We start from the raw sequence: 14568 nt of genomic DNA on the forward strand, positions 1-14568 counted from the left end.
CAAGCTAGATGTGGTTTCCCCGTATTAAGTAACTCCTAAAGAGATTTCCCTCTGTGAACTTCTTCATTACTCCTTGAACTCGGGTAAACTTTTACTGTTCACAGCATCTGTTGACAGCGAAGCCTACTGCCCCTTCTTTCATTCACTGATTATTTATATAACATGGGACCCAGAGACCAGTTGAACCACTTTGTCGATGCCATCTTCTAAGGTTTTTTTTTTTGTTTGATTGATTGTTTTAAGCTTCCTATTTTGTCCACCTCTGCTCTTCACTCATCATCTCTCTTTCAGGCTCAGAACTCCTAGCGTGTTTAACTAAACCCGCAGCAGAAGCTATTCCTACTTTTAGTCAGAGAAATGCTGTGAGGACGAAGATATTCCAGTTCCATAGATTTGATTTTGGGGGAATTTGGGGAGGTGAAGTGAGAGAGTGAGGGAAGGGAAAGTGATCGAAGTCCAAGGCTTCAGATGATATTTACAACACCAGCAAATTCCAGATTACCCACAGCAGCACAGTTTTGTGCCACTGTTTTTCCTATTCCCAATACTTATTAATAATGCTTAGGTTTTGTTTCCGGGTGGTTTTTTTGGGAGGATGGCTTCTTTTTTTTTAATTTCAGTTTGGGTTTTTTTGTTGTTGTTGGTTTTGTTTTCTTTCATCGCAGATGTGTGATGAAAATACATTGCACCTTCAAGTCAAACCATACATAAATATACTGTGCCTTCTGTTCACTCCGGCATTTTTAGCTAGTGCTTTACCAAGTACATCCCTCACCCTAGAAAACGATCACAGCTGAGAGCATCTTACAAACATCAGGTCTCAGAGTTAGAGAATACATTACTGCACCATAAATCTGAGAAGCATATTTCAGCGTTTATTCACAGGGCACAAGTGGCTGTCTGTAATATAATAGCCTTTGCAAAAGCAGAAGTATTTTGAACTTAGCCTCCCTTTCCCCACCCCAGTTAAGCATTTTATCATAGAATGCATTGGAATTCACGTCAGTTGATGTATATCTGTACACACTGGGTTCAAAGGTGTGTACATGTTTACATTTGCAGGATGTTTTTTCTAGAAGGGAAAGGAAAGAGGAAATATCATCCGCATTAGTCAACCTTCTCACTCTAGTCCCAGCAATTGGCTGCAGCAGCTTTCAAGATTTTTTGTTTCTGAGTCAGTTTCTGATACCATACTCCCTCCCTGTGCAGACGAGAGCACAGGGAGGGTGCAGTTGATATGTTAGAGGGCAAGGCTGCCAGGAGGACTGGCTCTGCAGGAACCTCATGACATTCAATGAGAACAAAGTTCAAGTCCTGTCCCCAGGAGGGACTAACCTCTGCGACAGCACAGCAGGGTGGGGAGCTGGGCCTGGGGGTTCCACTGGGATTAATGTCAGCCAGCAGCAGACCCTGACAAAGTTAACACCACCTTGGGCTGTATGAAATGGAGCATGGCCAGAAGGCTGATGGACCTGATAGTTCCTCCTTTCTTCAGCACTTGTTACACCACACCTGTAACGCTACAGCCTCACAGTTTGGCATCCCCAGTCCAGGAAAGACATGGGTAACCTGAAACAAGTTGAGTGGAGGTCACCAGGATGGTCAGGGCTGGAGATCCTGAGCTTGATCATCCAGCCTGGAGAAGAGTTCTCCAGTTGGATTTTCTTTTGTTGTTGTTGGGTTTTTCCCTTTTGTTTCTTAAAAGCAACAGACCTCTAACATTTAAAAGAAACATGAAAAGATCTTGCCTTTGCGCAGTTAAGCATGGCTGCTATCTAGCAGTCTTCATCTTTCTCCACCCCCTTCTTGTCTTCTAACCATGTGGCAAGACAGTATTTCATTTAACTGGTTTCAATGACAAGATTAAAACAACCTTTCAACCCTCCTGACATAAGCTTTATAAAAATATTTGAATTTGTTATTGTATTACCAATTACATTCTGTAGTACTCACAGCAGAAAACCTGTTAATGCCACTTTGAAGGATCCTGCAAGTGCTCCAACTAAGCGGTAATAACAACTAGAGTTAAAATCTCTGAAAGTGTTGTAACAATAGTATTAATCACAGCTCAGAAATAAATATGGCCAAAAGGAGGGCTTTGCATGAAGTAGGATCCAGAACTGTCAATAGACTGTTCAGCTTTACTTTCTCTATTTACAGAGTATGGTTAAAGGACAAACTCCTGTGTGCATGGAAAACTCGAAGAAGTCCGCTTCCTCATTTAAATATAGGAGCTCTTCCTATTAAATTGTCTGTCTACAGAAAAGCTAACTGAACTTCAGCAATTTAGCAGTAAAATACAATTTAAAATAATAAGATAGTGAACTTGCGTACATGTTTCTGTACAATTAAAGTAACACAAGCTTATTCTTTTTAGAAGTCCTTCAACTTCCAACCTCAGACATAAGCACTGTTTTATATGGGAAAAAAAAAACAACCAACCAACCAAAACTCATAACAAAAAAAAAAAAAAAAAAAAAAAAGCAGGTTCTCTCCTTACCTTCTTTCATAACTCACTGCTCCTCATCCAAACTGTTTTCCTCTCTCTACTGCATTGTTTTATAAACTGCATTTAATCCTGCGACGTTAGAGGATTGATGTGCATGTTTAAAATGAATACAGGTACCTAAGTTTTAGACAGACTCCCATAGGAATCCTAAAAGGTTAGAGACACTTCTCTTAATATAAAGCAAAAGAGCACTGAAAACTATTGTAAAGGCTTTTAATAATAATCATAGAATCATAGAATGGTTTGGGTTGTAAGGGACCTTTAAAGGTCACCTAGTCCAACCCCCCTGCAAGGAGCAGGGACATCTCCAACCAGATCAGGTTGCTCAGAGCCCCATCCAACCTGGCCTTGAATGTTTCCAGGGATGGGGCTTCCACCACCTCTCTGGGCAACCTGTGCCAGTGTTCTACCAGCCTCAGTGTAAAAATTTTTTTCTTAATATCTAACCTAAATCTATCGCCCTCTACTTTAAAACCATTACCCCTCATCCTGTCACAATAGGCCCTACTGAAGAGTTTTTCTCCGTTGTACCTCCACAATAGTTATTCCAGAGATAGTGTAAGAGGATAAGAAGCTAGGACTTCGAACAAACTAACACCTTTTATAAAAAAGCTAATACAACTTCCTTCAGCAAATCATCCTGTTTTGTAGCATAACTGTTTCATTTCCAATATAAGGCTATAGATCTGTGTCAATCGAGGTACATGAATTGCTCTTGATACAATTAACACACTAATGTCCATTTTCCAGATTTGTTCAGACTCCTCCTGTACACTTGCAGGTACAGGTATACAACTCCAAAAAGGCTTTCATTCTTACAGCAGAATAATCTTTACAAAACAGATAAATGCTAAATCAAACACTATCAAGAGTATAATCGCATAAAGGAAGTGTAAATTATTAACTGTTAAATTATTCAACAGAAAAGAAAAAAAAAGAATAATCTCAAATATTTCTCTTAATGACCAGAAACTTCACAGACTTCACAGATAAAGCAGAAAGATTAAACAGCACCACACCCAACATTTTATAGACTTTATACTGAAGAGTTGGAAGTAAATTTCTAGCAGGTATGGTCCAAAGTCTGGAAGATATTTTGTTGCCTACAACAATTTTACTGGAATGATTTAAAGCTTATGCATATTAATGACATGAGTGTGAATATTTTACACTAAGCACAACAGTTTTACAAGACTCAAAATACACTCTATTTCAATTTTCTTTACCTCTGCATAACTGTCATCAGTACTAATAAATGTGTGAACTTAATTATCTTGAAATTAGTTATATCACAAACAAAATAAACACAGCACTTCCAATGTTTAGAATATGGTTATTCCCAGGAAGATTAGCTGCTGTAAATACTGCCCATTTCTATGAAATGTTCGTGGTGAAAAGATAACTTCCACACTTACAAAGTTATAGGAACATTTCTAGAGTCATGCTGAAGTGAAGGTGCTGCACTTTTCCATTCTGAGGGAAGCGTCACTAGGAAACTCAGTTACCACAATAAAAGCCTATTACAACCACATGTGTAAAACATGTTATTTCCCTGGAAATAACATAAAAAAAAAAAAAAGCTGAATTCATTTTCTAATTAAATTCTGGTTAAACGGTTTGCATTTCAGCTTTCAAGACCCACAAAACTCTGTATTTTAGTCCTTTTATCTCAACTTGAACTCAAATATAGTTTCTTAAATCTTTATGCCCAAGTCTTTGGGGTAATGGACTCTTTAGTCATAGAACCATAGAATGGTTAGGGTTGGAAGGGACCTTCAAAGGTCATCTAGTCCAAACCCCCTGCAAGGAGCAGGGCCATCCCCGACTAGATCAGGTTGCTCCGAGTCATGCAGGTATAAGTTGGAGACCTTACACAGGTGTAAGGTTTGGGCTAGCTACTATCGTACTTCTTGCACTGAAGCACTTGGCTTTCATCCACTCCACAACTTTCTATTCTACACAAAATCAAAAGGCAGGAAAGGGTGTTTCCGTGTTGTGTGGTTTTGGGTGCTTTGTTTTGTTTTTTTTTTATTTTATTTTTTTTTTTAAGCCAAATTAGAACTAGGTTTTTCAACTCATTAAAATGTGTGTTTCTTGGAAAAAAATTGGTACAGTAAATTCAGGTTCAGCTCTATCATGCACTCTTATTGTAAGCATGAAATTTTTGAGGAAAAAAAAAAGTTTTCAAGATATAGTAACTCTGCAAATATATTAGATATGGAAGAAGATCCAAGTATGAATTCAGTGTTATCAACAGCAAACACCAGCTCTGAGCTACCTGATCACAAACTGACTTTCACTGTCTTTCTCTCTCTGACAATGCTAACCAATTTGTGGTCAATTTGTCTCACTGGCTCTCAACTCTGCCTCCTTTGAGCAAAAATATGGCAGCTCTTCCCAAGGCACAAAATGGGTTACAAGCCCCAAAACAGTATCTCATCATTACACCTCAGGCTTCCAGGTAAGACCCTCACCAGGCAGTTCAAAGATCTGAGCACTACTGGCAAAGCAACCTTAAAAAAATTCCTCTTGAGAGGTGGACTGCTTTCACAATTGAAGCTCTCAAAAAAAAAAAAAATCAGATTTCTAAGAGTACTGACAACTTCTGCTCCAAAAGACCATCTTTTCAGAGGTTTCTACACAGATTGCTTTCTTCAGTGATTTATTCAGCAGTGGTAACATTCATCCCGTAGAACAGAAATTTCACTTTGCCTTTATTGACACTGTAGAAGAAAAAGCACCCTGAGCAGGAAACACAAGTGGAATCAGGAAGCCCAGCATATTGCCCAAGACTAGACAGGAAGAACATGAAAGTCATGAGAAACTATCAACTCACACACACACAAAAAAATAAAAACAAACCCTCTTTTCTAATTAGAAACTACAATCTACAGTTATTTTCCTACCACATGAAGAATGAAAAGTTGCTAAAGGACTGAATGTAGAACTGGAAGAAGCTATGTCTGCATTCAATGCCTCTCTGCTACTGCTTCATTGCCATTTTCAGGGACCCTATGATATCTTCACATTTAGTGGCCAAACCGAAGAAGACAAGGGAGCAAGGAAAGGAGGCACGGGCATTATTATATCTGAGTTATGGGATAAAGAAGGTAGGTACTAGGGGATGCTTTGTGTTTGGCTTAACTTGGTGCTAGAAGGCTTCCTTTTCAACAGTCCTGAAAAGAGATGCTTGCTTAGTAAGGGACAGGTATGTCCAGATATGGCAGGTAGTCATTCTGTATATATGCTTAAACTAGTTCATGTTCATATAATGGGTATAATCATTCATTCTTATTTAATCAAAAGAAAACCCCATGAAATATATCCTGCTCCAGATGGATCAAGAGATGCAGAGTATATACTTAGAACCGCATCACTTAGCAACTACTTCATTTTCTCAGGCTTTATTTTAAAAGCATCTAATCTTTGAACAACTTTCTTGTGGTATTTTAAACTCAAAGTATTATCTCTGAACTGAAATAAAGCCTGTCTCAAAACCTCAGCTTCTGAAATGCATGAACATAAGGATGAACATGACAGGCAACAGTTGTCACTGCTCTCCAGTTGGCTCTAGTTACATATGCTACAGAAAACAAGGCATTCACATTTTTCCAGGGTTGCTTTTTGCTTTAGGATATAATGAAAAATAATTGTGCTAAAGAAGCATTAAATTGATATGTTAAAACTATCCAAAAGTCAGAAATGCCAGTGCCAGAGTCATGTTATTTCATCTCATGTATGCTCTTAATCCCACTTAAAAAAAAAAAAAAAAAGTTTGCTATTTAGGATTAAGGCAGTGAATTTTTTCATAATTTTTTTGCTTTGTTTAATATTTTCATCTATTAAACTACCATTGTTTGGATTTATTATTAGTATTATTAGTACTTAACGAGATTCTTTAAGTGGATACTTCATTTTACAGAATTAGATTTTTTTTTTTCAGATGGTAGAAATAATTTGCTTGCAAGACAAGACAAATTTTAATTATGCCATCCATCTGATTGTGCAGGCTGCCTCCTTTAAAACTGCTAATTGGGACAACACATTCCATCAGAATAGAAGTTTGCTGTCTGCCTAAGAAAATTCTCACTTTTAACTCCATAGCATGATTTTTCTAAGAACCCTTCCACAGCTGGGAACAACTGGGTGTGTCACCTCTAAAGAGCTGGGTAAGGAAGTGCTTAACAGTTTTAAATAGCAACCATACTGACAACTGAGAGTCACTAAGCTCGTATTACATTCTTACTTTGATAGAACTAAAAAAGAATCACATGAAGTATTAAGACAACCTTGCATTACTATTAAAAAAAAAAAAAAACCAAACACCTAAAAAAAACCACCACTACAAGCTGCTGGGATTTAAAATAACATACCCTCTGATTAAAAATAATAAAATTCTAGGCTAAAAAAGGTCAAATATCCTGAAAGAACTGAAGAGGGACACATATGCATTTACAAAAATAACTAGCCACCAAACAAGAAGATATGCACATAACTGCCAGACATGGTATGTGAAGAATAAATCCATCTGGATAATCTTTATTGGAACACATGACACATTACTGTACCATACCGTTGAGCAATAACTTCTGCAGATTTACAGAAAGACTGAACTATAAATCTCAGACATTAACCCACACTCTCATTTTCATTGGCAGACAAGAAACCATCCATGCCAGTATATTTTTCCACATTACCTGACTACTAATCTCATCGCTGACTTGGCAAAGCATAAAGTTTGCAAGGCTTTGAACAGCAACTGGTAATTTTAACCAGCCACACAAACTTCTCAACAATAAAATTTTAAGGAGCTTTTTCTTTGCAAAAAGGATAATCACATAATCATTTGGAACTCAGAGCCTGGATATTTAAGAGGATTCTTGCCTCTCCTGTCCCAGATACTAGCAGTAATTACAGAAGCGAGTTTCACATTATGCCTGTGCATCATCTCAGTTGCAACAGAAAGTAAAATACAAGTGAAAGTTGCAACCTCCTTACCAAAGAGAAAGATTATTTTCTTAGTACACCTTCTGGCAAGCCATGAGGACCACAGGGTCTCTACCTGAACTCAGGTGACACATGAGCATTACACCACATAAAAATAAAGAGTTTGGTATTTCTTAATGGCTAGACATTATCGTTGGTGAAACAGAAAGACAGACTGCTATCAGCAAACATACAGTGAAAGGCAGCAAGCACACTCAGAAATGAGGTAGGAGGAGAAAATAGCTTTTCCTGCTATGAAGGGAGCCTGCCCAGATGGGACCAGATAGTGGTCTCTGCATCTATGAGACGGTCTGTGCTCTGGTGAGACCCCACCTGGAGTTGGAAGCTCTGGAGCTCCCAACATAAGAAGGACATGGACCAGTTGGAAAGGGTCCAGAGGAGGGACACAAAGATGATAAGAGGGCTGGAGCACCTCTCCTATGAGGACAGGCTGAGAGAGTTGAGGCTGTTCAGCCTGGAGAAGAGAAGGCTCCAGGGAGACCTGATAGCAGTCTTCCAGTACCTCAAGGGGGCTTATAAGAAAGACGGGGATAAACTTTTTAGCAGGGCCTGTTGTGACAGGACAAGGGGTAATGCTTTTTAAAGAGAAGGAAGCAGATTCAGATTAGACATAAGGAAAAAATTTTTTACAATGAGGGTCGTAGAAGAGTGGAACAAGTTGCCCAGAGAGGCAGTGGACACCCCATCCCTGGAAACATTCAAGGCCAGGCTGGATGAGGCTCTGAGCAACCTGATATAGTTGGAGATGTCCCTGCTCCCTGCAGGGGGGTTGGACGAGATGACCTTTAAAGGTCCCTTCCAACCCAAACTATTCTATGCCAACAGCCTTAGGGTGTATGATTTCCCAGAAGGACAGAAGAGGAGGTACCGCACACAACCGTCAGGCAGCCGAGACAGGAGGAACAGAGGGAACCTCTTCACAGAGCACATCATCCTCAGAGGTGAAGTGTTCCTCCAGCAGGACCTTCTCAGCACCAGAGGCATGAGAGCAATTAGACAAGTCTACAGAAGGCCAAGCACAGCAGGGACAGAGAAGTAACCTCCCAATCAGTGTCAGAAACTGTTTTTGCTCTGACATAAGACAACAACTCTCATATCCTTCTTAGCAGCAGAAGTGGATCCCACCCTTTTAATGGTACCTCCCCCTTACCTATTTTCCACGTAGAAGGGAAATTATGCATTTTCTTATGCCCAGCAGTACATACATGTATCCTACCAGCGCACTGTTCTCAGCCATTCCAGCCTGAAAAGCTGACTGTTTAGGCAACAGTTTATTTAATCTATTTTGGGTAGATAAAAAGCACGTGCTAACAGTGGTGCAACAGCAGAACATGGCAATACTGCTGAGGTGTCAAAATACACACTGCTTCAGGCACACATTAATGTTATCCTGTACAACCTATCGCAGATGGTTTAAGATGTGGGCAATTAGCCCCAGGCGACAGCGGCAAAATGAATTTGCTTAGGAATGTTACAAAGCCAAAAATGAAATGCAATCTTCTCTAAAAATCAGCATATCAAAAAAAGTTTTCCCTCCTTGTGACAATGAATGATTTACTTTCAATGCTAAGTCCAAGGTTAACAGAGGGTAACACGAGAGCAAGACATGAAACAACATCCCTTTGCTGAGGCCTGAAGTCCTACAAGTTTTGAAGAAATTTGTAATTTGGCTTGAATGTTCGCAATTACTCACTTCTATTAAATAATAGTAATAATAAAATAGACTAGATAAAGCTCCTCATCAGACAGCATTTTGCTCCTAACACGCATACGACTTGCCTACTGGGTAATCAAGTGACACGTAATTAACTTTGCAATGGAGAAAGTTATCTTCATCTAACTTATTTCCTTCATTTCCTTCATTTCTTGGAATAAAACTTCCTTCCTATCCCTCCCCAAACTCCTTAACACGTCAAAATGTGCTAGCACAGTTAGGTAACCACTTCACAGCGTGCTCAGATGCAGAAGTTTTGAATTACTCTGCAAGCATTTTACACACTCTGTGGGACTGTCATATGATACGTAACGTGTGGAAAATCAAACTTATATTGAAAGAAATTAAAAGAACATGGCTATACTGCTGGCAGCTCTTCCAAATTTACCACAGACTCCTTGCATTGCTGCCCGTAAGAGGTGCTCAACTGGTGCTCAACCCAGCTAAATCTGGGTTTTTGTAAAACACTAATTAATCCGTTGCCAATCAGGTATGACGTAAAACCCCTGCTGCCTTATGACGACTTCAAATTCCAGCCTGGAAGGGAACCAGCAGAGCTGGGAAGGGAACCTGCGGAGCTGGAAGGATCCAAAAAGCCCCGGTTACAGGCTCACTGGATGAATTTCATGACTGACCTCACTCGGGCACCACAGTTAACGCAGGGACGAGTCGGACAACATACCTTGCACAACAGTTTGCTAACTCGACCTCCCCGGGGTTTCAGCTTGTCGCTATTGACATTGCTGAAGACCAGCTCCTGGCAGCCTCCAACCCTTCCCAGCTATATCCTTGGAGCAAACCTCCACCAAAATAACTTTAGCAAGGGTTTTGCGGATAATTAAAGGGTGGCAGACATTACCAACCCTCCAGCTTTCGGCATGATAGGAACCAGCAGGGAGAATACCGGTGCCCTGGAAAGGCGCCACATCCCTAAACACCACATTAGTGAGAAATTACATTTTGGGTATGAGTCAAAGATAGGAAAACATGTTGCCATCTGAAGTATCAGACCTCAAAAGGGTACCAACTTTCAGTCTGAAACCAGGTGGAGAGTATGTCAACATACTACCGCCCAATCCACCTACATGAGATTTCTTTCTAATTAAAGCAGTTATGTGTCATTTCACAATATTTTTCCCCCTTGTATTTACAGAAGGATTACTGCCTATTCCTCTTTTATAAAACTGGTAACTTAAGACAGGAATAAATTCTTAATGTCTAACCTAACAGGTTTCCAGCAAAACTCACTAAAGCTTTTCTTTTTTTTTTCAAAACTTAACAATAAATTCATCCTTTGTACCAACACAATAAAAACCGCTAATACTGTAACAAAGCAAGATGCCCCAAGACATTTTTCCATGAGACATTTATCTTAAAACACCTGTTAAGTGTCTACATAGTAAAGCTCCTCCTTAATCTCTCAGAAAGTAGTAATAAAACATGTATTAGGAGACCAGCAGCCCTGAAATTTGAGAATTCACTAATTATATTTCAGAATCAAACCACAGCTATTTCAGAGGAAAACTCTTTTCTCTGAAAACATGACAATTGCCTTTTGTGCAATTCAGTACTTGTTTTCTACTCATACACACACACACTCCACCCCCCCACCCCCGCCCCCGACAGAAGATGTGACATTTGGTGACAAACACCCAATTAATACTCAGAGTGGCAAGACCAGTGGTCCTTTAGGAACACTGTACTCAAGCCTCAGAGCCATTCAGGTAAGTATCAGAAGTATCACCTCATCCTTTCAGATTTTACATCAGTAATCTCAAAGCATAAAGGGAAGCAATGCTTTAGATATCATTTAACAGTTAATTTTACTCCAAGTCTAAAATAACCTGAAAGCTTCCATCCATATATTAAACACTGTAAATATTCATCAACAATTAGTTTGCTTGTAAGGCATAATACTGCTTCATTTTTTTAAATTGAATTTGTGCAATCTTATCTACCAGCCTTAACAATGCTTAAACCCTCACCTCAGTATTCAGAACTGTTTGTACCAGATTAAAGAAGACTTTTCCATAGGCAAACATTTTAAAAGAAAAAAAAAAAAAAAAAAAAAAAAAAAAAAAAAAAAGAGAGAGAGAGAGAGAGAGGGACTATGAAACAGCTTAGAGAGAGAAGGAGAGGGGAAAAAACAAAACCACAAAACTCACTTGACTGTAACTCGATTGGACAAATCCTGAAGATCTCCTGGGTGAAAAAGCTGAGCTTCTTTCAGTCCAATATTTTCGCACGCTTTCAGAAAAACATTTATATTGTCCTGCGAAGAGAAGTAGAAAGCAGTTGCTTAGTTAAAAGCACTAAGCAGGTTTTGCAAGATGATTAGTGTGAGCCTTTAAATGTCAAAGTCCAGCTCACGGAAATAATACTGAAAAAGCAATCTTCTGGATCATAAATGCAGGTCGTTTCTCGTGCGCGCAGGCAGGCTGGCTTGCGATCTTGGTGACTGAGGGGTACGTTAAAGATTACCTGGCATAAGGCAGTGGCGAGCCAGTAGGCAGCAATCTCCACTTTGATGTCAGCTCTGCTCAGCAAACAAACGCCCTCTTCCTAGCTTTGCACGACAAGCCTCACCTCTTGCCTTTAAAAATAACTCCAGCTACTGACATTCACCACCCAGAAACTCTTGGCAGGGGAGGAAGAAGAGGAGGGACGCGCTGTTTCTATGCTCACAGACCGATGAGGGAATACTGCACCTGGAGTTAGGGTTTGGTTGCTGAGCAAAGCTCCGGAGAGACAGAATCGAAAGCGTATTCAGCTCTGCTGCTTTCCTTACTTCGGGGGGGAGTGTGTGTGTGTGTGTGTGTGTTGGGGGGGGGGGGGGGGGGGGCGGTGTTCTCTTCTTTGCATTCTTCCCCTTCCTCTCCATCCCCACCCCAGTTCACACACCAATATATACCAAAATATAGGTGCGGTGTGTTACAGCACCCACTCACTGCACCTGCTGCAGATCAACCGCACAGCAAGAGCAAGGTTAAAAAAAAAAAAAAAAAAAAAAAAAAAACCAAACAAAAAAAAAACCCCAGCGATATAGAGCGAGATTATACAACTTGTGATCTCTTTCCACTTCATAAACAATAGGCAATAGGCAAGAAATTCCTTCTCGTTAAGGCGGAATGCTAGCAACAACAAAAGAATGTGCCCTCTTGTGCACTTGTTCCCTTCAGCTGGAAGCCACCGGAAAAGGTACACAAAGTTACTGAATTCATAAAGCTATGCACAACCCTGTTATTTGAAGGCTTTGTAAGTCAAAGTACTGGTATCAGAGTTCCACAGTATGGAAGAGCTCTGCTTCAGCAATCAAATACACTGTAAACTTTTTTTTTTTTAAGATACGTAATCATTGGATGTAACAATCATTCCATCATTTAAAATCTATTAAAAAAATACACACAGAAAATAAAAGCTGCTTCTAACACAGATTTTAAAAAGTAAAACAAATACTTCAAAAAAAAGTAAAACAAACCCAAGAATCCCCACAACCTTCTGTTTTGAAGGTCCTAGGATTCTAGTATTTCTTATCAGTCTGTAAACACGGCTTCATTAAAGGAAAATATTTGAACAAGGTATTCCCCTTGCAGGCTGCGGGCTCCGTGTTGCCACATCCGAAAGATCCCAAGCGTCTCATGCCATGAAGGTTACGTCCCAAAGCCTGATGCATGATGTGCTACAGTGGGGGCCATTCTCCTATGGGGGGATGTGACATGATAATAACGATGATGGGGGACACGATATGGTGGCAGATGAGTGGAGAGGACTGGGAAGGATGGAAGACAGGCAACCTCGCCTCTGCCTGTGCACTAGCTCCTGTAGTACCCAAGGGGCTGCCTGCACAAGTGGCCAAGGTAAAGTTCCATGCTGGGGGGGTTGCAACCTCAGGAGGGGCATCTACTTTTCCTTTGCATGTAATGCCCTTTTTTCCCTTCTATGCAACATGGGGAAAGCTGGAAAGTGTGTCAGCTTTGTTCAATTAATACTTGAGTGTCACATTAGTACCAAAACCCCAAGGACTTGAAAAGGCATCACTGCTTCTTCATGGAAGAGGCCACAGGCTACAGTCCCATTGCGAGAAGATGAACTACTTATTAAACAATGACAGACACGCAACTATCAGGTCAGTGTTCAGGGGTCTGGGGAGTCCAAGAAGGTGGCAGGTAAGGCAAAGGAAGAAAGCAGCAGAGCAAAAGGAACAAGTAGTTGCAAAGTAATGAACTGAAGTGACACCCACGCCGGCCAAGGCAACATGCTCTGACCAACTGCCAAAACTCAGAGTAAACTCCCAAACTGATGGGTTACATCAATTGAACTGTGGAGAACGAGCACACTGTGCAAGTAAACAAGGAAGAAGAGTTAGAGACTTAGAGAAATGGATGCTGCCTACACCCGGAGCACAAGAGAAACAAAGCAGAAGAGTTGCTCATCAGCGGCTGCTCGGCTGCATAACCACCAAACAGCTGGCACACAGGAGAATTAATTTTTGAAGGTATCACAGCAATTAAACCTATCAAACATCATCCTTCTTATAAATAACACTTACAGTCCCCGAGAACATCATCACCAACACAAGTGAAGACCTTCAGGAATAGGCCAGAGGCAGGGGGAGATTAATATGGGAGACAGAACACAGCTAGTCATGGTGCTCGCTAGCATGCAGGACAAAGCACGATTCAGAATCTGCCTCCCTCCAGCTCTCCAGCCAGCAGTTTGATCACACCTGCCATCTCACAGGTGACTGCCCCAACACCAGCTCCCCTCCTGTCAGGGCCTGGAATTCACCCCCAGAGCATCAAGAGAGGTCACCCAAAAGGCTATGACTCAGGTTTGGATACTGACACGAAAAGGTATAATTTCAACAAATCAGCACTTCTAAACACTGTCCTTTCCAAGTTATTCTTGACCATCCCTAATAGTTGTGGTAAATCATAGAAGCAACAGGTCTCAAAATAGCTGGCAGTCATTTTAAACTCTACCAGAATAATGAACCTGAAAATTAATTTTAAATAGCACCACAGAAATAAGCAGGAAAAAAAAAGACAAGCTGTCAAGCTTGTAATTTGATTTATCATTAGAAATCTGAGCATGAACATTGTTCAGTGATTAATGAGCTCAAATATAGAAGCCATCACACTATTCCTTTTACCAACATAACTGTACTTTAATACGACTAACGGCCGTTACCACTTCAGGCACAAAGGGTATACTGCAATCTGAATCTCATTGTACTCCACAAAAAAAAAAGATTCTTTTTAAACATTTAAAACTGAAATGCCTGGAGAAACACAACATACTAGGCCTATCTCCTGGCGACTACAAGTCACCCCAGCAG

General features: G+C 40.3%; 1 protein-coding gene across 2 annotated transcripts in view; it reads right to left on the reverse strand.

Annotated features, from left to right (window-relative positions):
- Positions 1–14568, reverse strand: part of LMO7 (LIM domain 7) — a 133545-nt gene that overhangs the window by 64840 nt on the left and 54137 nt on the right. For both annotated transcript variants that reach the window (XM_086771719.1, XM_086771711.1), the window contains exon 4: positions 11396–11502. In XM_086771719.1, coding sequence (XP_086627845.1) covers positions 11396–11502 — 107 coding nt within the window. The remainder of the gene's footprint in view (positions 1–11395; positions 11503–14568) is intronic.

This window comes from Chlamydotis macqueenii, chromosome 1 (genome assembly GCF_036417535.1).
Source record: "Chlamydotis macqueenii isolate bChlMac1 chromosome 1, bChlMac1.mat, whole genome shotgun sequence".
In the NCBI taxonomy this organism is placed as follows: domain Eukaryota; kingdom Metazoa; phylum Chordata; class Aves; order Otidiformes; family Otididae; genus Chlamydotis; species Chlamydotis macqueenii.